Source organism: Sciurus carolinensis, chromosome 9, assembly GCF_902686445.1.
Source record: "Sciurus carolinensis chromosome 9, mSciCar1.2, whole genome shotgun sequence".
NCBI classification, from domain to species: domain Eukaryota; kingdom Metazoa; phylum Chordata; class Mammalia; order Rodentia; family Sciuridae; genus Sciurus; species Sciurus carolinensis.
Genome location: NC_062221.1, coordinates 131422668 through 131450484, shown reverse-complemented (window position 1 = coordinate 131450484; position 27817 = coordinate 131422668). Strand labels below are relative to the sequence as shown.

Here is a 27817-nt window from a genome sequence, read left to right as displayed (position 1 = left end):
TCTAAATAAAATATAAAAAAAGGACTAGGGATTTGGCTCAGTGGTTAAACACCCCTGGGTTTAATCCCTGGTACCAAAATGATTAAAAAAAAAAAAAAAAAAATTAAGAAGTGACCTTAATGAGGAAAAGGGTCTGCAACACTGTAAGTCAACCAAGTCTAACATTCAAAAGATTACTTCTTATACAATCCAGTCTCATACCTGCCAGTACAAAGGGTTTCTTGATATGCTAGTTCCAAAATTTTACCCTTATATACTGCAAGCACCATTTGTTTTTGACATTAAAGCAAACTACACTTGTCTCTGCATTCTGACCCCACCATCATTTCAAAGGGACTCATGAATTTTCACTATTGCTCTCTAATTTTTGAGATGGAGTTTTGAGAATAAAAGTGAACTATTAATGTTTTTATCATTCAACCAACACAAATCTGAGAAAATTAGTCTCAAGAATTAACATCTTAAGTTAGCAGAAATTTAATGAATTAATGAAGAAATAATACTTCATTAATAAATAGTTATGTTTAAATATTATTTGGACCTAAGTTCTCAATACTGGGGCAAAGGACAGTAATTATACACCAAGACAGTATGCTTGGAAGTGAATAAGCTGAGCAAAGAACAAAATAGATATTTGGTTAAATGTTGAAAGAAAGGTGAAAAAAATTAAAGAAGCAATGTGAAGATAAAAAGACCAGTCTCTCAGAATAGTAGGGAGATACAAATAAACACACAGTAATGTATGCCACTGTAAAATCTGCTTGGTCTAATGTCAACCTATGAAGTCCTGGCTAATGAGAAATCTTGAATGCTGAAGCCTAAACTATTTTTTAAATTATCAATATCAAATATCATTCTAACCTCTAATGTGTTAATAAATTTGTATTTTACTCGACATTAAACCAGGAGTTAGCAGGTCAGATCTTATACACTGGTACCCCAATTTGTAAGGGGAGTGGTTTAACTAGCTGATAGGCAAGTTGCTTCAAGCCCTAGAATTCAATTAATGTGGCTCCAAGGCTATAAATTTAGCTAATGTTTGTCCTTTACCAACTGTCCACACCTGTATCACCCTAGTACTTTTTAGTATCCCACTTAATAGTTTTCTTGATTTCTCAGGAAAATTCTGTCCTGACAAAGCTCTGCAGTTACATAATTTAAGAGAAATGGCCTTGGACATATCTCAACTCAAAACCTAGGGAATGGCGAGGTGTCACTACTAGATATCCATATGGTCCCTTTCCAGTCATCACACCTCAGATGAAAATGAGTTAGGGGAGTATAAAGCATAAGGAAATGAGTAAGCCTAATACTGCCAAGTGGGAATGTTGAAGGACCTAACACTTTAAGGGCTAATAATACAGCCTGTTTATTTGGTGGAAAAGAATGAGAATAACTGTATTAAATGACACTGAAAGAGAGAAGATTCATGCACCTTAAGAGAAAAAAGCTATGGACTGCTAATGAAGAAACAAAGACTAATTCTCCAGACAAGACTTTTAACCCCCTGCTTAGTTTCAGGTTAGACTGAGTAACCCTCCCACCAAACTCTTAAAATGAAAAGTTTCAAAGAGTGATGGGTCCCTGTTAATTGCTTGAGGTGCCATTCTTAAGAGCTACTGGCTACATTACTCTGGCCAGCCTCCCTATGCAAAAAGGCAATGGATCCTTTGGGCCAAATGGAAAGGAAGCCCCACAGAGCAGATCTATTAAATTTGGGTCAAAGCACCACTACTACTGCTTTCTAAAGGCAAAAGTGATCACCTCCTCAGGAAAGAATGGCCAAGAGATAAGAGTGGTTCAGTTGTTTACTCTTGGGATGGCAGAACAGAATCTAAGAAACAGAGCAACCAGAGGTTCCACAAAAAAGCAAACTATCCTTTTGTAAACCTCTGTAGTAAATCTTCTGCTTCTGATCTGAAGACAAAGACTGTCTGAGAAGATAGAAATTTAGGAGCTGGGGAAACGTTTTGCAGCTGATTTGGTGGTATTTTTCTCTACCTTTGAAGACAAGTATCCTCACCTCTTTAATGGTTAGCTACTGTTTTGTCAGTATAATATCACTTGGTCAATTCTAAGACTTACCTTGAACAAATATAAAAATATACACAATAATGTTTAGAGATCAATGTTACCTTTTATGACTCATTTACTGAGTAATAAAGCAGGAACATTTTGCTAGCTTAAGACAGTTCATATATCATATCCCAGGAACAATCAGTCTAATGAAGTATAGCCTGAAGATTAGACCCCTGAAATAAAGCTGCCATCAGCAATTCACCTACTCATTCAAGCACATTATCTATTACTGGGAAGAAATGAGGAAGACAAGCTTCAGGGACTTCAGTCTAAATAAAGTGATGTTTATACTGGCAAGAGTAAACAATTCTAATGGATACGCTAATAGTCATTCTTTATTTACAAACATTAGTACTCTAAACTTGACCTACTGCTACACATACACCAAGACACAAGATGATGTATTTTATGTATCATACAAGACAACAGCAGAGATTAAAGGGGTAGGGGGCTCAAACACTCCAAACTATTAGGACTTAACATCAAATCAAGGGTGGGATCTACATAAATACCTCCTACTCACTTATCTATAAGTAAATAGAAGCGGTAGGAAGGCTGCCCAGCCAATGTGTCAATTCTCACTGCTGAGTTCCACAGCAGTATGTTCAGAGTCAAAGAAAATGTTAATTTCTACAGCTTAATGCCAATTTGGAAAACCCAAGATCCTATCACTTTCCCTGATACCAAAAGGTTGTCCCAAAGGAAGAGCTCTCACTTACTTTGAGAAAAAAAAAAAGCACAAACCATGGATACCAAATCATTGTCCAGATTTGGAGACCAGATTTCTGTTCTTCTGAAATAGGTTTTCTAACCTTGAATATGTCACAACCTCAACCTCCATACAAGGAAAGGATGGTCCCTATCTATTTGATCCCCAGGTTATAAACCTTAAGAATGAAATTGAGAAAAAAAATTCTACAAGGCACTCTTAAGCACTTCAGAAATACATGCTATTATACATGAATTACTTTTTCACCTACAGACTCAGTCCATCAAAAAGCCTCCTGATGATGGGAAGACATTAAACTGATAATTTCTGAAATCAACTTTGGACTAATCAAGTCCAGAAACAAATCAGTTTATATACTAAAAAATTTCAAAGACATCAGGACTAAGTTTTGATTCAAAATCTAGGAAAGTACCTATAAAAGTAATTTTCCTAAAGAGTACTAGTTTAATAAAAATCATGCAATTTAAAAAGTATCAGTTTAAAGAAAGTCAAAGAAAGTAGATACAATTAACTTTCTTATTTTTCAGGGAGGGAAAAAGTACAGTGTTGAGGACACAGAGCTACATCCTCTGCAAACCTCTTCTCTAACATCAATCAGTACTCTTCCTAAGGAAAAACAGATTCCCACCCATGGATGATGCAACTGGGTAAACCATGTCAAGATAAGGGTCCTATAATTACACAAGTCCTATAATATCCTACACTACTAAACCCAGAAGTTCTTGTTTATGGCATCTCTTAAAAATGCTATCCATCCTATAAATAATCTACCAATGGCAAGCATGCACTCAGTTTACTGGTACTGATGGCTGGTTTGCATTGAAACATCCTTATATGATCACAAACAAAAAAGATGTAGACTGTGTACAGATAGTTAAGTCTTTTGAGGAAAAAATTAAAAATTAAAAAAAAATTATCAATGAAGTATGAACTCAGAATTAAATTTCCCCTTGATATATCATGATAACCCAGCAGCACACAAAAGCAGTGAAAATGTTTCTTCAAGATACTGGACATATCTTCCAAATCAATCTACTTCGGAGGGCTTTCATCTAATTAAGAATGTTACCAAATGACAAGGAAAAAAAATGTCAAATCTGATAGAGTATGATTAATTATCTGCTTGACATAAGTTAATCAAACTGCTTGGAAACTGGTAATTCTCAAAACTATACAAAAACAACCTTAATTTGGTCAATAAACATGGGGATCATCAGCAACATTTATTTCACTTCCCCCCCATAATCATTTAGTAATACAATTTTAATATGTAACTTTATAAACAGACTTGGCGATCTCTATGTGGTTCCTTAAACCACAGGGAAAAACAGGTGGGGGGAAGAACTGGATCAACCCTTCCCCCCAACATTCCACATACAGGTGGCCCAAAAATACCTACAGGATAACATTCTTCCTCTCTTTTGGCAATCAGAATCCACAGACTCACACACATACAAAATGAACCTGGCAAACTAGCCTGTCTTGAAATACATACCACATATTAGAGTTTCAGAACATAACTGATTATATAACATGTAAGAATTCAGTTATTGTTTTTTATATGGTAGTGCGAATTACGGAGATAGAAAAAACTTAGAAATGAGCAAATCTTCTACTTCAGCATTAAGGTCTACCAAGACTTGGCAGTGCAGACAATACCTTATTCATGATACCTTAACATATATTCTGCTCTAAGATATCTGAGAATAATTGGTCTCTCCTTACTTTGGTATGGAAATTTTTTAAACCACATTTTTTTTTTTTTTTTTAACTTTTCAGTCTGTTTTGCTTCATTTAAAAGTTGAAGATTTACTTTAATCCATCTCTGGGAAAATAAAGTCTTGCAAATAAATGATTTTCTGCTAAGTAAAATTTGGCTAAAACCTACAGCGTAAACAATGCCTGAGAGATGCAACAGTTACATAATTTTTTTTCCAAAGACCAGTATTTTCTTAAGTTAAGTGTCTCATCATAGCCTTAAGTTCATATGGAGAAATAAACAAACATGAAAATTCCAAGAGAACACACAGCAAAAAGTCCAATATTCAGTACGACTTTAACTTGTGGAGTCTCTTCTAACATTTGTAAACAAACAGCCTCCTCCTCCATCAAGTCTCTGAGACTCCTCTTGCTGATGCTCTTACTTTTAAAGCCACAAAACCAGTCTATGAACTTCCAGTACCGGTTTCCATCCTCCGTTTCTTTCTCTCTCTCTTTCTCACCCATGAGAGCCGCTTGCCCATTGGAATAAGTATCTACTGGTGTTTCTGCCTCTGAATGACCCAAGGAAGCCACAGGATTGCCCTCCTCTCTGCAGGTCACCAAAAGATTGACATCTTCGGGCTGAAGGCCCTTAATACTATCTTCAGATTTCCCATTGGGAATGACATGGATGATGGCCTCGCTGTTCTCATTGCATCGCAGAATGCTCTTCTCCTGCATTTTGTAAGGTTCATCTTTCTGAGAGCAGCTTTCCTTAGTCACCAGGTTCTTCTTAGACCAAAAGGTGGTGGTGCGAATCTGTTCCTTTGTGGGAGGTGGTGTGAGAAGGCTGACAATTACAGTAATGAGTCCTGTGACCCAAAATAATGCTGTGGCCACATACATATAATGGATGTCTTTGATGAAGCCTGGTCTATTATCAGGTTGGTCACACTCTGGGGCACGGTAGGCAAAGGCCAGTATCAAACGGACTGCTCCAAGAACAAAGCCAGCCATTCCACCATAGAAAGCCCCTTGTTCATTGCAGCGCTTCCAGAAAATTGCCAAAAGGAACAGGGCCGCCACTGGGGGGGTCAGGTAATCTGCTACCTCCTGAATGTAAAGGTACATCTGGCCTCCTTGCATCTCCACAATGATTGGTACCCACGCTATGCTGATTACCACCATAAAAGCCACAAATATCCTCCCCACAATCATTAGTTCCCGGGAGCTTGCACTCTTGCGGATGAGTTTGTACACATCAAGAGTGAATATAGTACTAGCACTGTTAAATATAGAGTCCAAGTCACTCATTAGAGCTGCAATCATCACAGCCATCATCAAGCCCCGAAGGCCCACAGGAACAAGCTTCATCACCAGGCGTGGGTAAGCAATATTGGAGCACCCAGCTCGGCTTCCACACACTTGCATGCAGTGCTCTGGGTTGATGCAAGCTATATCATCAGTAAAGAGTATCCTGGAAATCATTCCTGGGACAACTATGATAAACATTGGCAGAAGCTTCAAAAAGCCAGCCATAAGAGTAGAGCCTTTGGCGTGAGCAATATTTTTGGCTGCCAGGACCCTCTGTACGATGACTTGGTCAGCACACCAGTACCACACTGAGGCTGGGGTCTGCCCAAGAATGAATCCAGGCCATGGAACATCTTCATCTGTTGGATCCCGCAACATTTTTAGGGCTTCTTTCTTAGGGGAGACGTTACAAGAATTTGTGTTGGAAAGGTTGTATGTCAACAAGATGGAGGGAATATTAGGTGAGGCCGACATGTACCTTCTCTTAACTTCCTCAAACCCACCAATCTCCATCATGCTAATAATCATAAGTGTGAGCGCCCCAACAATCATGAGCAGAGCCTGCAGAGTGTCTGTGTAGATCACTGCAACAAGGCCTCCGGTGACAGTCAGCAAAGCAGTCATGCCAATGAGCAGGATGACAGACACATAGAGGTTCCAACCCAAAGACTCCTGGATAAAGAGGGCACCTGAATACAGATCCACTGAGAGCTTGGTGAAGATATAGAGAATCAGAGACAAGGCTGCAAAATAGACCTGAATCCTATGGCCACCAAATCGCTTGGACAAGTATTCAGGCATGGTGTATACCCCCGACCGGATGTAAATTGGGATGAAAACCCATCCCAGAAGTTGCAAAAGCAGTAAGGCATTGAATTCCCATGCGCCCACTGCAAATCCACTTGCAGCTCCAGATCCTGCCAGCCCAATGAAGTGCTCACTCCCAATATTGCTCACAAACAGAGAGGCACCAATTGCTACCCAGGTCATAGAGCGCCCCGCCAGGAAGTATCCACTCACGGTGCTTCTATTAGATTTCCACATGGCAAAAAAACCAATGCACATGACCAGGATAAAATACAGGGCCACTATGGCAATGTCTGCTGTCTCCAGTACAGCCCTCATTCTGGTAACTTGTGAATAAAAGCGTCCAAATGACAGAAGTGTCCAGCTTTTTATTTACTTATTAGTAACCTCAGCCAAGTCTGCAAACCATACGTGAACTGGACTATACAGGGCAACACAGCAGGTCAAAGTCTTTGTCCTTTGGTTTGCTGTCTTGATGGTGGTGGTTGTGATAAACTTTGAAGGAGACAGTTTAAATTTTCCTCCGCTTCTTAATTGGGATTTGAGAACTTAGCTCGTACTCTTAATCCACACTCCACAAGACCATCAGCATTTACTCAGGTGCTGGAGGAGAAATTCTGAGTTGCAGCTAAGTCTAGTGAAGCCTACTGTACCAACCCTGCAAGGCAGCAAAGACAAAAGACAAAGATTGAATTAGAGGAGGGTCTCACCAAGGGATGAGGAAACTTTCAGTCGAGCAAACACGGCGCAACAAGACATTTTTTATCAAAAGAAAAAAAACTTTAAAAACACACTTTAGTTCCACAGCAAAGTTTGGTCTATACTATCACAGCTGATACTTAAAAGTCAGTGTGAATATTCATCATTTTGAACTAAAAACAAAAATTCATCAATCTCATAACTAATCAGCCTGACTTCTCCAGCAAGTTACTATGTAGCATATTGTTCTTTCTTGTCTCATTGTAGCAGTATCAGCTTGGAACAGGAATCAAAATTGTAAAGCACCCTAAAGAGAAAGGGGTACTAATTATTACAATAAGGGCACCAAAGAGAATCTTCAAATACTGTGAATCCCAAGAACATTAGGGACTAACTTTTTGGCCAGTTAGGGTCCCAGATGGAACAGCAAATGTGTTTGCTAGCGGTGAGCATCTACCTCCAGAGAATTTAAACACAGAAAACCAAGTACTACTCAAGTTTGTGCAACTGAAAATGCATATAGTTATCATATAATAACCTGGAACTTGAAACACCTAAAGGGAAACAAGATACTCCACCCAGAAAAAAACTGGAAACATAAACAACTGACAAAACAACCCTACAATTTTATTCATTCCTCTAGTGAGAAGTTGGAAGATAAAAAGAACTTTACAAGAGGTAATTTCCTTCCCTTTCTTTTCTTCAGGCAATATTTCCAAGAGAACTTCTGAGTCATATAAAGGCACACTCAAGGTTTAGTTTTGTAGAGCACTCAAGCATTTCTTCCTTTTAATGCCTTTCTGTTGAAGGGTATAAAAAGCAGGGGGAGGAGGGAGGAGAAAAGTTTTCTGGAAGACTGAATAACTGCATTATTTATCTTCCAAACCTGAACAAAACACATATGTTAATCATTAAACAAATCATCTTCAATAAGTCTTCTGATATTTGTCAGTCCTGGATTTAGACAACCATTCTGCAAAACAGACATTTAAATTCACCTAAATCACTTTTATGAGTTTGGTAGTTTTCCCCTAGCAAAGAGAATAATTCTAATTCTTCAAAGATATTTTAACTAAAGAAAAACATTATCATTCAACCTAACACCTCCATGTTAAACTTTCTTCCTTTTACTGAAGCAACATCAGAGTATTTCTTCATGCTTGAAAAAACTATTGCTTTATGATGAATTTAGGCATTTTCTTTTTAAATTCAATGGTAAACTTAAATCCCATAAATGATACTTGTTTTCCAAATTGTTCAAAACAGACCACAGTCAGGTACGATGGCCCACGCCTATAAATCCCAGATACTCAGGAGGCTGAGGCAGAAGGATTGCAAGTTCAAGGCCAGCAATCTGTTTCAAAATAAAAAAATTTTAAAAAGGGCTGGGGATGCAACTAAGTAGTAGAGCACCCCTTGGTTCAGTTCCCACCACCAAAAACAAAACCAAACAAAAACACCAGAAACACTAACAGTACTAAAAACTTAAAATACTTCCCACCAGTATGTAAAGCAGCTAGGCACAAGGCCTAAAAAGACTAATGCCCCACCAAATTAGGTTATTATGTCTAATTCATAAAGCTGCCTAGATTAAAAAAAAAAAAAACAAAAGTCAATCCCATCTTTATCCCTTTTTTAAACACAAAGCAGTATAATGATGCTAAGAAACCTGATTAAAAATTCTGCCTCTGGGGCTGGGGTGATAGCTCAGTCGATAGAGTGCTTGCCTTGCAAGCACAAGGCCCTGTGTTCGATCCCCAGCACCGCAAAAAAAAAAAAAAAATTGCATCATTTCATACCTGCAGATCCTGAAGTTCGGTCATACTTTATGACCACCTTCCCCAGCCCCAAAAGTTTAAGTTTGTAAACAACAAATACTGTGAAATTATTTAGGAATTATCACCTAAATTTTTAATAAAACCTATGACAAACATAAGTTATTTAAAAGGGTACTTTTCCTCATTTACAATGGAAAGCATTACTGGCAGTTATGAAATCCTGCCTTTGATGAAGATCTCTCTGGTACCCAACATCCAAAACACTTCCTGGTCACTTGTTCAACATTTACAGGTAAGCCTAGTTCAATGGAGGTCAGTAGCAGCAGCTGACAGTACCACAAGTTCCCAAAGAAGGGAGAGAAACCCATCCATTCACTTTTTGTTTTGATGTAGGTGAGTCTGTCAATAGCTGCTGCAACAGCTTACTTGTTCAGAAGCAAAGTGCTGAGGAATAAAACAAGCACTTCCTTCTTCCATCACTAGGAAGCAATGTTAATATCAACACTGTTCCTTGCTGTCAAATATGATTTATGCACTAAGCCATGCTCTGCTCAGACCAGTTGAAATCCTCATGCAAGGACTGGCCCCTAACTTCCCTAGATATGTACTGCTCACAGGTAAGGGAGCAAGGAGTGATCAAAAGCAAGTTCAAGTCTAAGTTCAACTTTCTGCTTATGCCTCTTCAACCCTTCAAAAGCCACTGCTGATAGTTCCCTCACTGGACACCACACCAGCTTGCGGATAGGTTTTGAGATTTTCCAGTTCAAAGAAAATACATCCAGAGATCAGCACCTGCTAAAGAGTGGGAAAGGAAAAAGAGAACCCAAAATAGTCAACTTAGTTTGTAGAAAAAATAAAATACTTTATATCATCAATGCAGCTCAACTTCATACTCCAGTCATGAATACATTATCCAAGACTTAAATTTCAATCTTTCAGGAGATAATTTTCACATTCCTTAAATATGGTTCCAAGAAAAGTATACAAATTTTATGTTTTTTCTTTTAAAGAAATAAACTGTACTCCAACAAAAACTTAATGAACACTTTTCAAAGTTCCTTTATTTTTTGGAAAAATACACAAAGAAAAATGAAAAGCTTCATGTTTTATTTATTCCTTTTTTTCACAGTTCACAATTCAGGTAAATCTCCTAGGTAAGAATGTGGGACAACCAATAAAATAGGTATAGTTATGCAAAGAATGTGGATTGGTTCCTTGGTAGAGCATTTTTTAAAAAGAATTGTTTCTACAGTATATGTACCCTAGTGATGATGAGATTTAGCCAAACCTCAAACACAAAGGTGTTCTGAAAGATTTCTCACCTAAAGAGAGGGCTTCCTTCTCAGAAAAGTAATGTTTTATTAATAGTTTTGCACAGAATTAGAATGCAGTTGATATTGTCAAGATATTTGTATGAAATAAATTGAAGAATTAATTTTGAAAAGAGAAAGCATATGTATCTGTTGTGTTTGCTCAACCACAAAGAGAAAAAAATGTATGACCAAATTTAAATCAGCTATTAAACTCCTTCAGTGAAATTAAAACATGCTTACCAAAAACATAAATCGGCTATAATGATCACCTCTCTCTCCTGACATCTAGGTGACCATGTTATTTATCTACCAAACCAGGATATTATTCTGGAACAATCTATAAAATTCAGGATGTATGGTCACCCTATCTAAAAAGAAAACTCATCTGTCATAGAAACCAAATAGGGAACAAGGAAAATGATCCCTGAACTCAGTCAGGGATCCACATCATAATAAATTCATTGACACAAGTAGGCTAACAGAGTTGAATATGGTGACCCCAGAAGTGACCAAATAACACTATTTAGCTTTGGGGTCAGTTTACGAGCACATACTCAAAGAGAATCTGAACAAGACCAGCTTAGCACTACTAATGGTAGACTTAATGAGACCTGGTCCTATACTGATCAAATGAAAAATATTCATACTACCAACTAGAAATCTAAGGGTTATAAACATACAGAGATCTCCAAAACCTAAATGCCTAAATAATAATTGTCTTTGTGTAACCTATCAAAAACAATGAAAAAAATAGGCATACTGGAGGCTTGCTTTCACCCTAGTCACAGAATACAGCTCTCAATACCATCAGGTTTCATGATTCTGTAAAATAAGTGGGTGTGGGTTACCAGAGATGTGCAGGTGGCAGAGTAGAATAGAAAGGAGTCAACCTCAAAGAGCTAGGTTCCAAAGGTCACAACCTAACTGCAGGATCTCAGGCAACAACTCCAAGAACCTCAACAGACTCATCTGCCTAGCTTCTAATGGCTTAACACAGAATAACACAGAAAGCTTGTAATACTGCCCAGGGTTAAGAGGCCAGTGGCTCAGTGAATGTCAGTTTACTTGCCACAACTGGAACGGACCAGAAGGCATGAAGCCCTTTCAAATTACACTACAACTATGTGCCAGGAATATTAGGCTCTCCACAACTTATCTAGATATTAAAAGCTAGATAAATGAAATAATATATTAAACAAGTTCTCTTCACAACATTTTAAAGAGACTCCAACCACCTCATCAACTATTAGCTTCCTCTTATATATCACTTTGGTTGAATAAGATAACCACCACCACTCCCCCAGTTTATTTTTATGGACTTTTCACAGACTTTTCACGTCTGTCATCATGAGTCAAAGTTCAGCAAAGGAAATTCACAAGTGAATACTTAATGTTGCTTGGTACCAAGCATACACACACACAGGACAATCTTCAATTCTCACTACTTTAAAAATGTGGAGCACAGATATGACAGGATTTTACCAATGACACTTAAGAGCCAAAGTAAGTTTTCCTAATTCAAGTGACATGAACTCCAGCCAATTTAAAATTAAAACTGAAGCTGAAGATAGCACTATGTAACAGTCCCTAATCAGTGAAGGAGTTTGCCCTTAAATCTGAGAAAATATTTGTATTATACTGATGACTCTGGTTATTCAGGTTTTTAAAAGACCATTAAGAATAGGAAATCCTAACTGGACCCATATGGTTTTTAACTGCACTGAGACTTTCCAGTTGCTCACATATCATGACAGTAAGAGAAGGGGAGCAAGGGAAGCAGCATCCTCCCATAAACCTCCACCAACCAGAATACCTCTACTTTGACCAGGTTTTCATGTGAAGGGAGGTTGTGAAGTAGATGATTTCTAAGTAAACCTTTTTATCAAATAAAATCACATTCACCTACAGAATTTTAAAAATTTTGTCATTTCCTTCATATACCCCTTAAGTTATATTCACTTTAACCTGCTTCTATCAATATGAAAGTTGGCTCAATGGATTTTTTTTTTTTTTTTTTTTGAGTGTTTCAGAGAAATAAAACGTTTTGGATATGGGGGGAACAAATGTTAAACTGTCACTGGTTTTAACTTTTATGTGGATTACACCAGCTCATGTATACGGAGCAAACTTCAACAACCTATTTTTTGACAGAAAAATGAAAATATGAAATAAGAGACACAGTGCCTGTGATAGCATATCACGTAATCTCAATGACTAAACATCTGTGTAACTGTAGTGGGAAGAATCCAAACAGCACTATCTACTTATAAAAGTCTATCTGTCAAAGATAATGACTTATAAATGGAGATTTAAAAACCAGCAAACCTGGCCTTACTGAACTAAGTCCTCACTAACACCACGTAAGATCTAAATTTAGTTCTGTGTGCATAACAATTATGAGATAAGGACAATTATTATGACCATCTCACTCTGTGAGAAATGAAACAAGGGAGATTGTGCAGCTTGCCCCAGGATGTAGTAAATAGTTTAATCACAATGTAATAATACCTTCAAAGAAGTGGACCCTTCTTTACCGAGGAAGAAACAATATTAGTTGATAAAAGATCACTCAACACCATGCATGTTCTGAGAAGTTGTGCTTGAGAAGAAAATATTCGAGGCTATATTGCAAATGTTAAACAAAGTTAAAACTACAAACATCACATGATAAAATCCAGTCACCCCTTCAATTACAGTGTATCAAATAAGCCTCTGGGGCTGGCCATTTCCCATGCAGGCAACCATCTGCACCCCATTCTCCCAGAAGGCCTGCTCTGCTCTCCCTTGAGGCCTTTGCTCAAGTGATGTCCCTGGTCATCTCAATTCCTCCTCTCCTGCTCTATTTTCTATAACACTTTCTAATATACTACCCAACTTTTTATGTTTATTCTGCCTCCTCCATGCCAGAATGTAAACTCCCTGTGGGAACAGACTCTGGTCTCTACTGTTCATGGATGTAGGCTCAGAGTCCACATACCATTTTGCACATTTCAGATGCTCTAGAGTAGCTTAATGGAACTGAGGGCGTGTGAAATGACAAAGACATATCAGACTAGCCAAGAAGTCCTTTCTTTGTTCAGATAAAAATCTCAGTAGGCCATGAGGCAGTAAAAACTTGCAGCTAGAGCCACTATCTCCCTTCTACCTACCCACCACAACGGGGGCCTGCTTCCTTCATTGTTATTAACTTTATTTTGGAATGTGTTCTAGCTTTGACTACTATTTTCCCTGTGTGTGTTTCTTGTCTCACGGTCGATGGTTGTTTCCAGTCAAAAGGGCAGTTTGCTGTGGGCAGTCAGAACTTCCCCTCAGCTCATTCCACACAAATCTAAGCTTCCTGCTGATGGCAACTCATGAAGAACTTCTCCAGTTCCAGTTCTCCATTACACTTCAGTTCAACGCTTCCACAGAACTGAGTTAGTTTAGTAGTAGTAGTAGTAGTAGTAGTAGTAGCAGTAATAGTAGTATTTTGGTACCTGTGATTGAATCCAGAGCCTAACATGCTAGGCAAACACTCTATCACTAAGCTACACACTCAGCCTCAGAGTTACTTTAAACCAGCATTTACCAAACACTATGTGCAATCAATATTTTTAAATTTACACATACAAGCTCCTGTAATCTTCACAAAAACCAAAAAGGCAGACATAATTAATCCCCAATTAAGATGAGAAAACTGAAGACACTTTAAGAATTACTGAAGTACAAGAACATCTTCTCTGGAGTAAAGATGAAGAATGTATCTTTTTTATATTTTTAGGAAAAGACACCAAAAAAAACCAAACATAAGTCAGAAAAAAACCCAATGAATTGATACATAAAAAAAAAAAAATGATACAATGAGAAATCATTTTGCAACTTCTAGTGCAATAATGAACCTAAGGTAATTTATCATGGACGCTAAAACATTCAAGGTTGATGGTGAACTTCAAAATGGATGGATATCTATACCCAACAAGAATTAATCTTGTCTCTACAAGGTAGTCCTAGCCTATATACCTTGACTTGATGCTATTCTCAAGGACCACTGAAATATTCATGTAAAACAAAAAAACAAAACCTGAAGCTAGTCACATTTCTACCTATCAGTTTACAGACAATTCCTGGAATAGAGTAACACATAAAACACCAAAAAATGATCAACCAAATCCAGAGAAGAAAGAAAAGTAGGGGAAGCTATTAGAAAGAGACCATCAAGAAAATATGTGACCTGGTTCAGATTCAGACTGAAATACCTGTGGAGAGATAAGTCAGTGAATTTAAACATAGTTACCAGATGTTAAGAAGTTATGGATAGGCGTGATAAAGGTGCTGTGATTTGTTTTTAAAAAGTCCTTATCTTTGAGATATACACTAAATATTTATGTGAAATTATCTACCTGTGTTTGCTAAAAGTACTCCTACAATAACCAATTCAGAATCACCAGATGTTCAAGTCAGCGGATGATTGTTGGAGGGAAAAAAAAAAATGTTTCAAATTTGTCACTTCACAAATTGCTAATTACAAAAGAAAAAAAGAAATGTTTACAATGGCACAATCTGGTGGATATTATCTCAACCAATCAACTGCTTAACATCTCCCAACAGTGGACAAATTGACATCCCCATGAACATTCCTGTCGTGGGAATTTAATTGATATCTAATCATGAGAAAGCAATTACAGGCAAATCCTAAGTGAGGAATTTTGCAGAAATACTAGGCCTGGACATTTCAAATCCACCTTTTTTTCTTTCTTTTTTTTTTTTTTAACTTGTACAAAATAGAAGTTTATTTGACTCATAGTTCGGGGGTGGGTGGAAATTTCAACACTGGGTGGCCTTATCTAAGCAAGGGCCTCGTGCTATCTTTTATTTTTTATTTTTTGGTATTATAAAGCATTTATTTTGTTCTAACATTTCAGTAAATACTTATGAAGGATGAAACAGTTTAGATGCATTTTAATTTACAGGGTGAGTTATTTGCTTTCAGAAAAATATTTTAGAACACAAACATTAGAAATGTTCAAGATATTTACTTCCTTTTTCAGAAGTATTAAAGTCCACTGTTACTAATGGGAAAGGCTTTAGAACTGCTAAAGGAGAAAAAACAGCAACTAAATGCATGAACCTTGATTGAATATTGGATTCTTTAAAACTTAAAAAAAAAAAAAAAAAAAAAACTAGAATAACTAAATTTCAACATGAACTGAATATTTTGTAATACTATTCTATTCTATCAATGTTATCTGAGTGTAATAGTTATGTTGTGATTGGGGGAAAAGCCCTTATTCCTAAGAAAGGCACAGTTAAGATGATTTTAACTCTCAAATGATACAGATAAATTCTAACAATCCGTGATCTAGGCAAAAAGCATAAAAGTATTAATGGAACTGTTCTTTTAACAGTGTGGAGATGCAGTAATACTGGTAAAATGTTGACTGACTATTGGAGCTGAGTGATGAGTACAATATGGAGAGTTATTAAACTATGTGCTTTTATATATGCCTGACTCTAATTTTTCTTCTATAAGATGGGAAAAACATGCACCTCAATACAACATCAGTAAGACAGATTATGGAAAAAAACTAAGCAACAAACAATTGCTACTTCCTATCAATTCTTTCAGGTATAGCTATCAGAAGACCTTTAAAAATAAAGATAGATGACTGATTGATAGACAACCTAACTAACTAAACTGGAACTTTCCTCATTTCGTCCCTTTATCCTATACTTTGGTTTCCTTCACTGGACCTTTGTCTTATTTACCACTATATTCCCCAAACACATGGTAGCACTAGCACCTACTAGACACTCAAAATAGATGTGAAATATTTCCTTTAGTTTAAAGGGACTTCAACTATACTTCAACAAATGCAATGTTCAAAGACATGACTACCCTGAGACTTCCTTAGAATACTGGCTGGGTCACTTTGAATTGCATGGCTCTAGATTCCTTTTTGCTTTAATTTTTCATTTGGAAAAATGAAAAATTTTGGAATAGAAATCATACTACCTAGCCATTAAGATACTTAGGATTCAAAAGAGGGCCAAATATGTACCTTAAATATTCACATACATATACAACCCCTGCTTCAATCAATCACTAAGACTAGGTATTACCACCACTTTCATATCCTCCCTCTAAACCTAACTAACTATAAGGTTTATAAGGTAAAACAGCTGATTCATTCAACTTTGTGGTCCACCTTTAGGTTTTTTGTTCTCATACTACTTGGTTCCAATTTTATGCTCCTAGAAAAACTGTCCTAGAACCAACACTGAATAGTTTCTCATTTCCCATGTGACTAACGCAGAAAATGTAAACACAAACATCTTCCTGATAGACCAGATTCTTTCAGGATGCCAAGTCATAAACAGATCTTGAAATTAGAAAAGATTATTTTGACTGGAAATTTTTAAAAACCTTCTAATTTTCTCCAAGGTTTGGAGAATATAGGATTTTTCAAGAAATTTTAAAAGGCAGGCAGGGGTGAGGCACCACAAATAAGGTAATTTTAACAGAATTGGTAGAAAATATGCCCTGAATTGAACCTAGGAAGTTAACATAAAAAAAAGGGGCATGGTGTTGAATACAGTTGGACTTTCCTCTTATATTTCAGATAGACAAGTAGATGATATAGATGACATAAAATGTGTTTTCCTCGGATGTCAGAAAATAGGAGATCTTGAAAATTACAAGTATCTTCCAGGGATTACATCCTAATTAGACAAAATATTTAACAAAGAAAATGATATCAGGAGAAATTTATTTTCTTCATTTTCTCCTATACACAACCTGTATTTACAAAAACTATATTTAGTCCACACAATGAGAATGCTTTCCTGTGAGGCCAATGTTACTACCAGAATCTGTTGGCTTCAACTGTCTGGGATGAAAACTTGGCTGTCAAAGTTTCAAGATAACATACTTCATGCAAACACTTTCCCATGGCCACCAATAAAACAGATGGCAAGCAGCACACCAACGAAAGAATGACATTCAAAGTAACCTATCCCTAGGTCATCTAGTTAACAGAGTTAAGCAATTTAAAAAGAACACAGAACAACTTAAGTACACCTATCCTAAAAAATGTCTACCAAAGAGTCTACCCTCATATTTAGCTTTTCGTTCGCTATTAGAAAACACTTTAAGTGAATCAAAACCTGCACTGAACAGATGCTTTACATTCCTAATTCACACATAGGGCTTCTGAATACAAATCAAAACAGGACAGACACAGGGGACAGCAATGACTGCACATTGTTCCACAGGAGCCTTGCTGCAGCACCTGAAACCCAAGTAAGCACAGCATTGCATTTCTGGTCACATGAAGAATGTTCTCAAATGGAACTACATCCAAAGCAATCTGACTTGTGAGAGATGCACTGTTTCTTCACTCAACAAAAGTAAAGCATTTCATAGCCAGGCTAGGTGTCAAAGAAGATGTTTTAAAAACTGAAGTCTAAACTATGACAAAAATTAGGAATTCTAGATTCTGGAACAAAAGCAGCTAAGTGCCAATTTATGAACACTGAGGATTCCAGCAGAAAGTTTTGTTAAGTTATACTTTCACTTGCAATTTCATTTTTAAGATCTTATCTACTGAGGTATTGCCAAAGGGAGTAAAGGATTCCCCTAACTGGGGCACTGCAATGCCTCAGTAAAAATGGCTGAGGCAAAACAATTTAATTGAACCATGGGCCAAAAGATATGTTAAGAACAACCTGGATCTGAGACTTTTAATTTCCAATCTGATGTTAAGTGAAGTGAGAGCCAAGAAGGGAAAAGGACAAAGAGAGTGCTAATAGAGATAATAATAACTTCATTTCTTTTCCACAGAAACATGATAAAACAAAAAATTTACATTTATCATCCCCTTATTTTACATTCTTGTTTAGGAAAGTACCTAAATTATTTTTTTCCCACAGTAGTACTATATTCCAAGGATCACAGGTATTATAAACTATTCTAAACTTCAAGATAAACCCTGAGGATAAAAAAAAAAAAAAAATGCCATTTTCTAGACAAATCTATCTTTGCCTAGAAGCAGTATTTCAAACATCTAAAAGTTTAATATGAAGAGTACAAATCAAATTGTACTAATGCATAGTTAAAATAACCACTCAGACATTCAAAGGATGGTGAATACCAATTTGATAGTTTTTACAGTCATGTCCCACTTCAGTAATATGCAACACTGAGGCTTCTACATATACTTTAGCCTAAATGGAGACATGTCACACAGTTGGAAACTAGAAATTGCTATTACTATTTTTGTTTTGTTGGGTACTGGAGATTGAACCCAGGGACACTTTACTATTGAGCCGTACCTCCAGCAGTTTTTAATTTATTATGAGACAGGGTCTCACTAAATTGTGCAGGTCTTTGCTGAGTTTCTGAAGTTGCCTTCAAACTTGTGATCCTCCTGCCTCAGCCTCAGGAGTTGCTGGGAAGACAGGCATACACCAGAGATTGCTATTACTTTAAAGAACTGAACAAGCTTACCATTTACTAAGCCCCACTGTTTTGTTTTGCAGGGGGGTGGGGGGCATGCCTTACTGGGGTTAAACTCAGGAGCACTCAACCACTGAGCCACATCCCCAGCCCTATTCTGCATTTTATTTAGAGACAGGGTTTCACTGAGCTGCTTAGCTTAGCACCTTGCTTTTGCTGAGGCTAGCTTTGAACTTGTGATCCTCCTGCCTCAGCCTCCTGAGCTGCTGGGATTACAGGCATGTGCCACCACAGGTGGCTACTAAGCCTTGCTATAAACAAATGTAAACCACTGACCAACTAAAAAATGAGCTTTGTCAATATTAATGCTGAAGGAGTTTAAAGGTCATCTAAATCAAGTAAATTGGAAATTATAAAATGAGAACTATGTGACTCACCAGATTAAATTTCATTTGGCCCATGGTTCTACTATTTGCCAGCATCATAAAAATCACAATCCCTATAAAATCTAGAATTCTAGCAGTAGGAAGATAGAAAAGAGTTAATGAGACCAGTCCCACACACTGCAATAAATGACTGAAGTGGAACAGTAAGCACCATCAAATTCAAATATGAACTGATCAAGAACTATGTTTCAGGTTTGAGTCAATGTGGGATTATGGTAAAATACATTTTGCATATAATAAATTTATATTTTGAAGTATCATCAGTAAAGGAATAATGAAAAACTAGGCAATGAAATTCAGTAACTTGCCTGAGATCACAAAGCTACTCTAATGACATACATACTGAACCACCCAGTACCGCCAAGGTCACATTACATTATTTTCACAGGCTCTCCAGTATAAGGATAACCCCCACTTAACAGATAAGAAACTGAGGGTCCAAAATGGTCCAGTTCCCTAGGAAGTAGGTGCTAGAATCCAAAAACAGGTCTATCTGCCTCTGAAGTTCCTGATGCTCTCCCAATGCCACTTCCATTTATTCCACCATAACACAACCAGTGTCTTCATTTGGGATTCTCATGTTCTTTTACTCATTTAGAAAACGAAAGTATCAGAGCACATACTAAAGCAGAAGTCTTCATACCCAATCATACCCAATTAAAATATATACATACCTTAAATATTTTATTTATTTAACACAAAAATGTATATTTATCTACCAACCTTAACATGGAGGCCAAAACCTTTGGGGAACAGTATGGCAGATTTGAAGTTCTTGCTGTTTGAAGTTCCTTCTTGTTTGATCTAAGCCTCACCTATATGAAGGCATCATCTACAATTTACAGTTTCAGGCTCATTAAAGTAGAAAGTTTTAAGAGATCCTTATAAAGCAGTCTACACAGAATCCTAGACTATTACCACTTTTCCTCCTAAACATTTCAGTCACAACTAATTCTACGGTCATTACTTCAATGACTCACCTTTTCTCACCTTTTCTCAAGTCTTTCCAAAGAATCCAGCTTGGTTTTCAGGGAACAGTTTGCCACTCACTTCATCAGTTCACACAGTTTGCAAATAAGTACAAAACCAAGATTATCTGTCACAAAAGTCTTGGAAATCAGCCCAACTTCTGGGAAGCATACAAACTCAACTTAGTCCATGGAAAATACATTGACTTAAAAGCAACATATGGGCATAGGTGAGTATGCTGAATCAGATCAAATAATTGTTCTAAAGAAATCAGTCATAACCTCCTCAAAGCAGTTCAGTGAGCATCTAACATGCAAAAACAAGGCAGAAGACAGAAATGAAAATAAACATGATCCTCAGAAGTATTATCTAGCAAAGAAGATAACAGACATTCACCAATTAGCAGTTAACTGTTAAAAGTAGAAAGTGAAGCATGTGACAAGACAAAAACTGTGACCAAAAGAAAAGTCATGTTCTATACTATTAATGGTCCAAATCCTTGATATTTGTTTAAGGTACCAATTAAGTTAAAGTTATTGAGGCAGGCTTTCATGGAGATGATGGAATGATGTGGAAAGCGAAGGCATTCCAGAAAAGCAGTGGGATACAGGCACCGAAGAAAATCAAAGACAATGGTTTATATGCAGGGGAACTGTAGCAGCTGTTTACTTGTATATGGAATAAAGAATGTAAGAAACTCAATTAATTGAGATTAATTGTCCTAATCTCTTAGGTCAGAGTCATATCAAAGGTGGTCATGGATGTAAGACTTCATTTAAAATGTCTGAGAAAGATGGGTGATGTAATTTTGCAACAATGTTGACACAATCAACTAGTATAAAGATCAAAAATCCATCACTATATAATACTTCCTACTATTTCCTGGTTAAAAAGTTTAATTCTTTTAAAGTATCTCGAGAACAAGCAATTTTGCACTCCAATAAGTGTGTCTGCAAGTATTAACTCTTCTCCCCTCAGTGGTAGAATTAAAGTGACCAACTAAGAAACTGCAAAGTCCAAGAAAGAAAGATGAACAGCTCAACTAAGGCAGAGAGGAGACTACATGGGATTGAGATCTCAGAAATGAAAAGTAGATTTGTTGAGTCCCAGATGACAGAAGGCAGAGAAGCAATAAACACCAACAGGCAAGTTTTGGGGAAGGCAACTCACTAAGTTTTGAACCACACTGAGTATAGCACCAAGGATGTCTATCCTGGAGGGTACGACCAGCACAGAAGACAGAGAGGCAATGCCAGAGTTGTCAGCTTGTTATGAATATAGCAAATCATCCACATGGCACCAGTACATAAAGGGAAAGGAAGGGATCAAAGGAGAATGTCAGAAAATAGCACCATAAAAAGTCAAGAGAAATGCTGAATCTGGAAATTTGTACATACCGATTTAGTATCAGTTATGTACAAATCAGTAGCCAGCAAATTTCTCCTGTAAAGGGCCAGACAACAAACAAAGGAACAGAGTTATGTTCCAATACTATGGACAAGGAAATTTGAATTCCATATAATTTCCACATGGTCATAAATAACACCCCCCCACACACACCCAACTATTCAACTCTAAAATCCTTTCTTAGCTTACAGTCCATAAAAATACAGGTGGCAGATCAGATCTGGCCTCTGTGTTAGTCTACCAGCCCCTACTCTTAAGTTAGGAGCAACAACAAGACTATACTTTTCCAAACTTCTCAACACATATTTTCCTACAGATAAATTGATAACTTACCAGATTTTCATTTGACTAATTCCTTAAGTTTGACACCCTAAATATGAGACAACTATGTGTTAATACATGTTGGTTTAACATTGCCTTCTTAAAATAAGTACTAAAGGAGGTACTCCTTATCTTAAAAAGATAAAACTCATGAGAATATTAGAAATGAATTCTAACACAAAGTCAGTAATGTAAACTAGCAAAATTATACATGGCAAACATATTCATATGAATAATCACATAATAAACCATTCTACCTTTTCTATAATATGCCTCTACCTTTTCTTCCACTGTGATGTTAAATCAAATTTCTGTATTCTGTATTTCTTTTAGTTGAGCTACACCTATACTATGAACAGAGTAATGGCACCAAATGGAAAACATTGCTTTAGACTTTAGCCCTCATTGCTTTTGAACATTTTTTAAGGTGATTTACATAATTTTTTTTAAAAGTGAGAAGATTCAATAGCAGCCTGCAAAAAATACTAGACATAACGTAGACTTTAAAAACCTATAAACGTCAGTGTTGAATATGCAAGTCATGAGTAATAGCTTTTTAAAAAATTAGGGCAGAATGTTAACTTCTGCAGTCTTCATACATACAAACCATATCTGGTGAGGAAGGACTCCTTACCCCCAAGCCACTCCTTGTAACTTAGCTGTAGCTCAGGGGCAGAACAGGACTCCTTCTTCAATCACTTGCAGCGGCAATAAGCTGTAACCCAAGAAAACTTTAATACCAAATCAAAGTATAACATTGCCCACCAAGTTCACACCTTTCACTACTGAAAAACTACTTTAACTTGTCTATAGTTTTCAAACAGATAAAGCACAAAGCAATTATTAAAAATACAAGCTAAGCTGCTGCTGAGGAAGGGCCCAAACGGATTAAAAAAAAAAAAAAAGACATGGTTATCTGAAAGATGTTTCCAAATGAATTTAAGTCAAGTCTCCCAACAACAGCAGAAATTTTCGCTATTTCCTAGTTAGAGAATGTTGTCAATCAAACCAAGCTACAATGACATAGGGGTTGGCCAGTCCAACGTTAGCACCCTATACCTTCAGAAAACATCTAGAACGTAAATGTTTTGTAGGTATTCCAGAATATCCTAAGTAGGATACAACTCTAGAATAAACACAAAACTGAGGTTTTCAAATCAAAAAGGTTTAAGTGAAGAGAAACAAGAAAATTTCTTCACTGCATAACCAAAAAACCTACTGTTTTCTACATTTTAGAAACTAAATTATCACTTCACTTCCATATCTAAATAAAACCAGGTCTAAGGTTAAATTCAGATTACATCACAAAACTCTACCTACAAACTATTTCAGGTGAGTTATCTTAAAACAATCTTTTCAATGAAATTAAAACTAAATGGGAGTACTGAACATAAAATTATTTAATGAAAAAGAACATTTCCAAAGTAGCTATCTACTTTATTACTATTTTAAAAACATACAAAAAGATACAAACAGTATTTTATGGTACACGCATTCATTAATATTAGCTAGTTATTAAACTATTCTCATATAAAAATTCCTGAGTGATGATGAGATGATTTCAGGGAAAATATTTTCATAGGGCTTTCACAAGTCTTTAAGTATGCCAACTGTGATCATCTCAGCCAACAGAATAAGACACGATAATTAAAGTGCTCCAAAACTAAGTAACCAAAGAATATTTTTATGTACTGCAAAGATTTTTCTCCTTAAAAATTTCTCTCCTTACACCCATCCCAGGTGTAAATAGTTCTACAAAGTTTTCTACAGTTTTTCTGGGCTCTGACATGGTATGTGCTTTTATCACTCATGTATGGGCAATTCACTCTTTTACCTAACTCAAATTAAACACCAATTTTAAAAACCTAATTACTAAATGAAAAAGTGCATCAGTCATTTTGCCAGACTCAGGAGAAGTGACTCAGAAATGAGTTTCAGAGCTCACCCACCAAAACACATAGCCCCTTCTTCTCCTATCCACCTGGAAGTTCCCATTTCACGGAGACAAGGTAGAGGCAGAGAGAGCACTCACCATCTTACAATCCTTCTCTTTTTCAGTTGTTAAAAAAGGTCTTCCTCATATTGAGATGAGACTGCCTGATATTTGCAGCCTTCGTCTTTCCTCTGCAGCTATGTCCTTCCATATTAAAGCCTTTGAATACCGTCTTTTCCAGAAGTGAATAAAACTCTTCTGCTGCTATGTGACATAGGGGTGACAGGACTTCCAAAAATCTTTACTCTGAAGACTCTTGAATAAATATAGTTCTAATCAACTACTTTTTAAAAATTTGTCATCACTTTCAAATCCCTGATTTTATAATATTTATTATTTCACTGTGGCACATTTCAGAATTTATCTACACTTCTATCTACTTTTTCTGCTAAAGTAAAAGCAGGGAGAATACAGAAATTACAACTTTTAATACACACACGTTAAAAAAATTCAAGCTCAAAAGTACCTGCAAATAAATTTCTTGGGAAGACTTTTATATGAATGAAAACTTGGAAATACAGCAGCAAACCGAGAAAAAAAGATGGCATTGCAACTTCTAAGTGACTGATTAACACAATCATATATAATAAAAAAAAAAAAAAGTACTTTTTCTATAGACTACACCCTGATATCTTTCCATGGCAACTCCCACAAGGGCTTTTCCTACATTAGAGATATTTTAAGACTCTCAACATAGTATCTTTATTTAAAAACTTTAGGCTCAATTTTAAGAAGTCAAGCTACAAATCAAATAAAACAAAATAGGAGTGAAGAGGGTGACTAACATCCCCCAAAGAGGAGGAATGCTCTTTAGGCATAGAAAAGAAACAGGAAAACAGCTCTGGGAGTCTAAAAGGCTGGGAAAAAAAATAGCCTGTTAACTCCCCTATCTGCTACAAAAGTTGCTTAACATATTTCCTCAATTCTAAAACACATAATTGGATTATGTGGAGGATGGAAGGTAAAATACCAACATATTAAAGGACCTCACTGTTAAATATACTTCCCAGAATCTAAAAATATGAAAAGATATGCAACTGAGAATTGAGGATCTGCAACAGCCTTCCTGCAGCAGAAGCACAAACTGCCTCAGGTTAGAGGTGAGTTTTCCCCAGAATCTGCTAAAGATGTGCAAGCTCACAGCAGAATTTACATTAAATAAGCCTACTGTTATTTTCCTCCAAGTAGTCTCCCTATGGTTAGAATCCAATTTTCCTAAAGTGGAAAGCAAGCAAAATTGTCTAAAACCTTTTAAGTCTTTATTTTACACCTTTACAACCAACTCAGAGATAATTTTTTGAATAAAAAAGTGACAAGCTTTTGTTACTGTTTAATCTTGGTTTATTTAGGTCAAGGATTCCCTGGACACAACTTCCAACATAGTTACAACACTTTATCTACTGCCATTAATGCCTCCTCCTGCAGGGAGTTCTAAATTATCTACTTTCTAAGGGTTTTTGCCCCCTGACTTCAGACAAAGATTTCAAGGGAGGTATTTTATCATTATTTTAACCAAATACACTACACTTGGCTTATCTAACTCAAATAAAAACTATGCTCCACACCTGGAAATTGTGAATTGTGAATCCTGGATGGGGGGGGGGGGGGAGAGACAAGCAGTATGGTAAAGGAAATACATTTAACCAACATACTTGAAGTCATGCTAACCAGAGTGCAAAACCTTCATTTCAAAAATAATTATAAGAAGGCCATGTAGCTCATCCCCTAGAGTGCCTGCCTCTCATGCTGGAGGCCCGAGTTCGAGTCCCCAGCACTCTGTGATTATGGAAATAACAAAAATAATTATAAAATGAGCAAATACCCCCTGCCTCATGAGTGATCACCTAACCTGCTAAATCCCTAAGACAAGGAAGGTAATGGAGGAATTTCAGCAACATTTCCCAGGTTCAGTAGCACTGCCTAAAAAGCACAGTTAGGGCTCAATCCCCACATAAGTAAAAATGTTCCCTTTTTAATAATTTTGTCTTTTTCTTTTTTCATTGTTCCTTTTAAAGCTGTATATTCTGGTAATGAGCCAAGACAGAGGGGTATCAAGAGGCTAAACAATACAATCTTAACTTATCCCAAGTGTTGAAGACCAAGCCTGGGGACACAATGGCACGCCTGAACAGCCTTCTCTGGACCTGATCAAGCGGCCCTGGTGTCCTTTCCCTGATGACCATGTGCTAAGTATACCTCCTAACAATCTTCCCACGCTCCGTGATCGTTAATTTTTCAATACAGCCTAGACGATGATCCCAGGTTCAATTAAACTCGGTTTAACAGTTACTCCCCGAAAATGACCCAAAGCCCGATTCAAATATAAAATGTGTCCACATCCCTGCCGCTGTAGAAAGCTGTTTCCAAAATGCAGACCAGGTAAAACGCTTCTTACTTTTTATTATACCTGCTGGGGAGAGGGGAGTGCATACACCACACATTACCAAATTCTCGGAAGAATGGGGATTTCAGCGACGACTTGAGGAGTGCCTGACCCAGAACAGAGGACGAAGAAAGAGCTGCCTCCGCCGGCCGCCGGCCCCTGTCCTCGGCCACGCCATCACCTGAAGTGAACGGGCTGCTGGTTCGCTTATCATCCCTCCAAACCTGAAAGCCCCACCTCAAGATCAATCAAAAGCGGGGGGTGGGGGTGAAAGAATCTTCGGAAGACGCAAGCAAGGCCACAACTTGGGATGAATGAAACTGGGCTAAGGGCACCCGCAGCAGGGCTGTCGCTGAAGTCAGAAAAAGAGAAGTCAAAAGATTTTTTAGCGTGAGAGCGATTACAGGCGAGGGGTGTAGATAACTGCACAAACACGCTTTGGAAGAACGTTTTATTGAGCGCGGACGTTGCGGCGGCGGCCGGCAGGCGGGACCGGGCAGGCGCGGGGCCGACGACAAGCAGCTTCACGACGGGCGCTCGCGCGTGTCCTCCCGCGGACCTTCCACTGGACTCCGCGGGCCGGGACCGAGGGGCCGCCCGGCCCCGCCGGCCGGCCGAGCGCCAGGCAGACCCTCCCGCGGCCGCGCACACGCGCAGGCACACCCCCGCCTCCCGCGCGCACGCGACCGGGCCGAGCGGGCCTGCGCGCGCCCCCTCCGCGCGGACGCCCGCCGCCCTCCCTCCCCGGCCTCCCCGGGGCCGCGCGGGGAGGCCCGCGGTCCCGCCACCCCGGCTCGCGGGGGACGGCGGCCTAGCGGCGGCGGGGTCCCCGCGCGGGAACACGGGCTCTGAGGGAAGGTCACTCACCCGCTGCATGGCTTTCAGGATCAAAGCCAGCTCGTAGCGGGGCATGCCCGAACGCTAGGCGCGGCTCCGGACCGAGCCGGGTCCCGGGACGCGGAGGGGCGGGGACCTGGAGGGGGACCTGGCGGGGAAGTGCTGGCGCTTGGGCCGAACGGCTCCCGGGCGGCGAAAGCACGCTCCGGCCGCGCGAGCCCGGGCTTAAAGGCGCTGGCAGCTGCGCAGACGGCGCGCCACGCCCCCTCGGCGCGCCACGCCCCCGCGCAGCCGGCACCCCGCCCCTCCCGCCCCTCCCGCCCGCCGCCCGCCGCCCGCCGCCCGCCGCCGCCGCCGCCGCCCCCGCTACAGCCCTGCTCCGCGCGGTGCCCACGGGCTGGGACCCACGGTCCTCGCGGCTGCTGCGCGGGCGCGGCCCCCTTGGGCGCGGTCCCGAGCGACTCGCGAAGCCGCGAGTCCGCTCGCCCCCGCCCCCCGCGTGGCCCCGCCCCCGCCGCCGCGCCTTCTACCTACGGCTCTCGAACCGGCTGGAACTTTCCATGCCTTCCGTCTCATCCTGGGCGGCGGGCGGGCGGGCTGTGCGCG

General features: G+C 38.6%; 2 protein-coding genes across 3 annotated transcripts in view; both read right to left on the bottom strand.

Moving 5' to 3' along the window:
• The window catches only part of Mrps6 (mitochondrial ribosomal protein S6), a 73033-nt gene extending 45603 nt beyond the window's left edge, over positions 1 to 27430 (bottom strand). Inside the window, exons 1-2 of one of the 2 annotated variants that reach the window (XM_047565340.1) lie at positions 22011 to 22036; positions 21668 to 21713 (exon numbers count right to left, since the gene is read on the bottom strand). In XM_047565340.1, coding sequence (XP_047421296.1) covers positions 21668 to 21713; positions 22011 to 22021 — 57 coding nt within the window. In that variant the 5' untranslated portion in view covers positions 22022 to 22036. Of the gene's footprint in view, positions 1 to 21667; positions 21714 to 22010; positions 22037 to 27241 lie in introns of those variants that run through there. The other variant, XM_047565341.1, reaches the window with a different exon arrangement.
• On the bottom strand, positions 4534 to 27377 carry Slc5a3 (solute carrier family 5 member 3). Its single transcript, XM_047565339.1, has 2 exons — positions 27242 to 27377; positions 4534 to 7289 (listed from the first exon to the last, which is right to left on the bottom strand). Exon 2 carries the CDS (start codon positions 6947 to 6949, stop codon positions 4793 to 4795), a length of 2157 nt encoding a protein of 718 aa, XP_047421295.1. The 5' UTR covers positions 6950 to 7289; positions 27242 to 27377; the 3' UTR covers positions 4534 to 4792.
• Positions 27431 to 27817: the final 387 nt, after the last annotated feature.

Coding starts and splice junctions, on each gene's coding strand:
- Slc5a3 (XM_047565339.1), bottom strand. CDS start 6,949: ATGAGGGCTGTACTGGAGACAGCAGACATTGCCATAGTGGCCCTGTAT.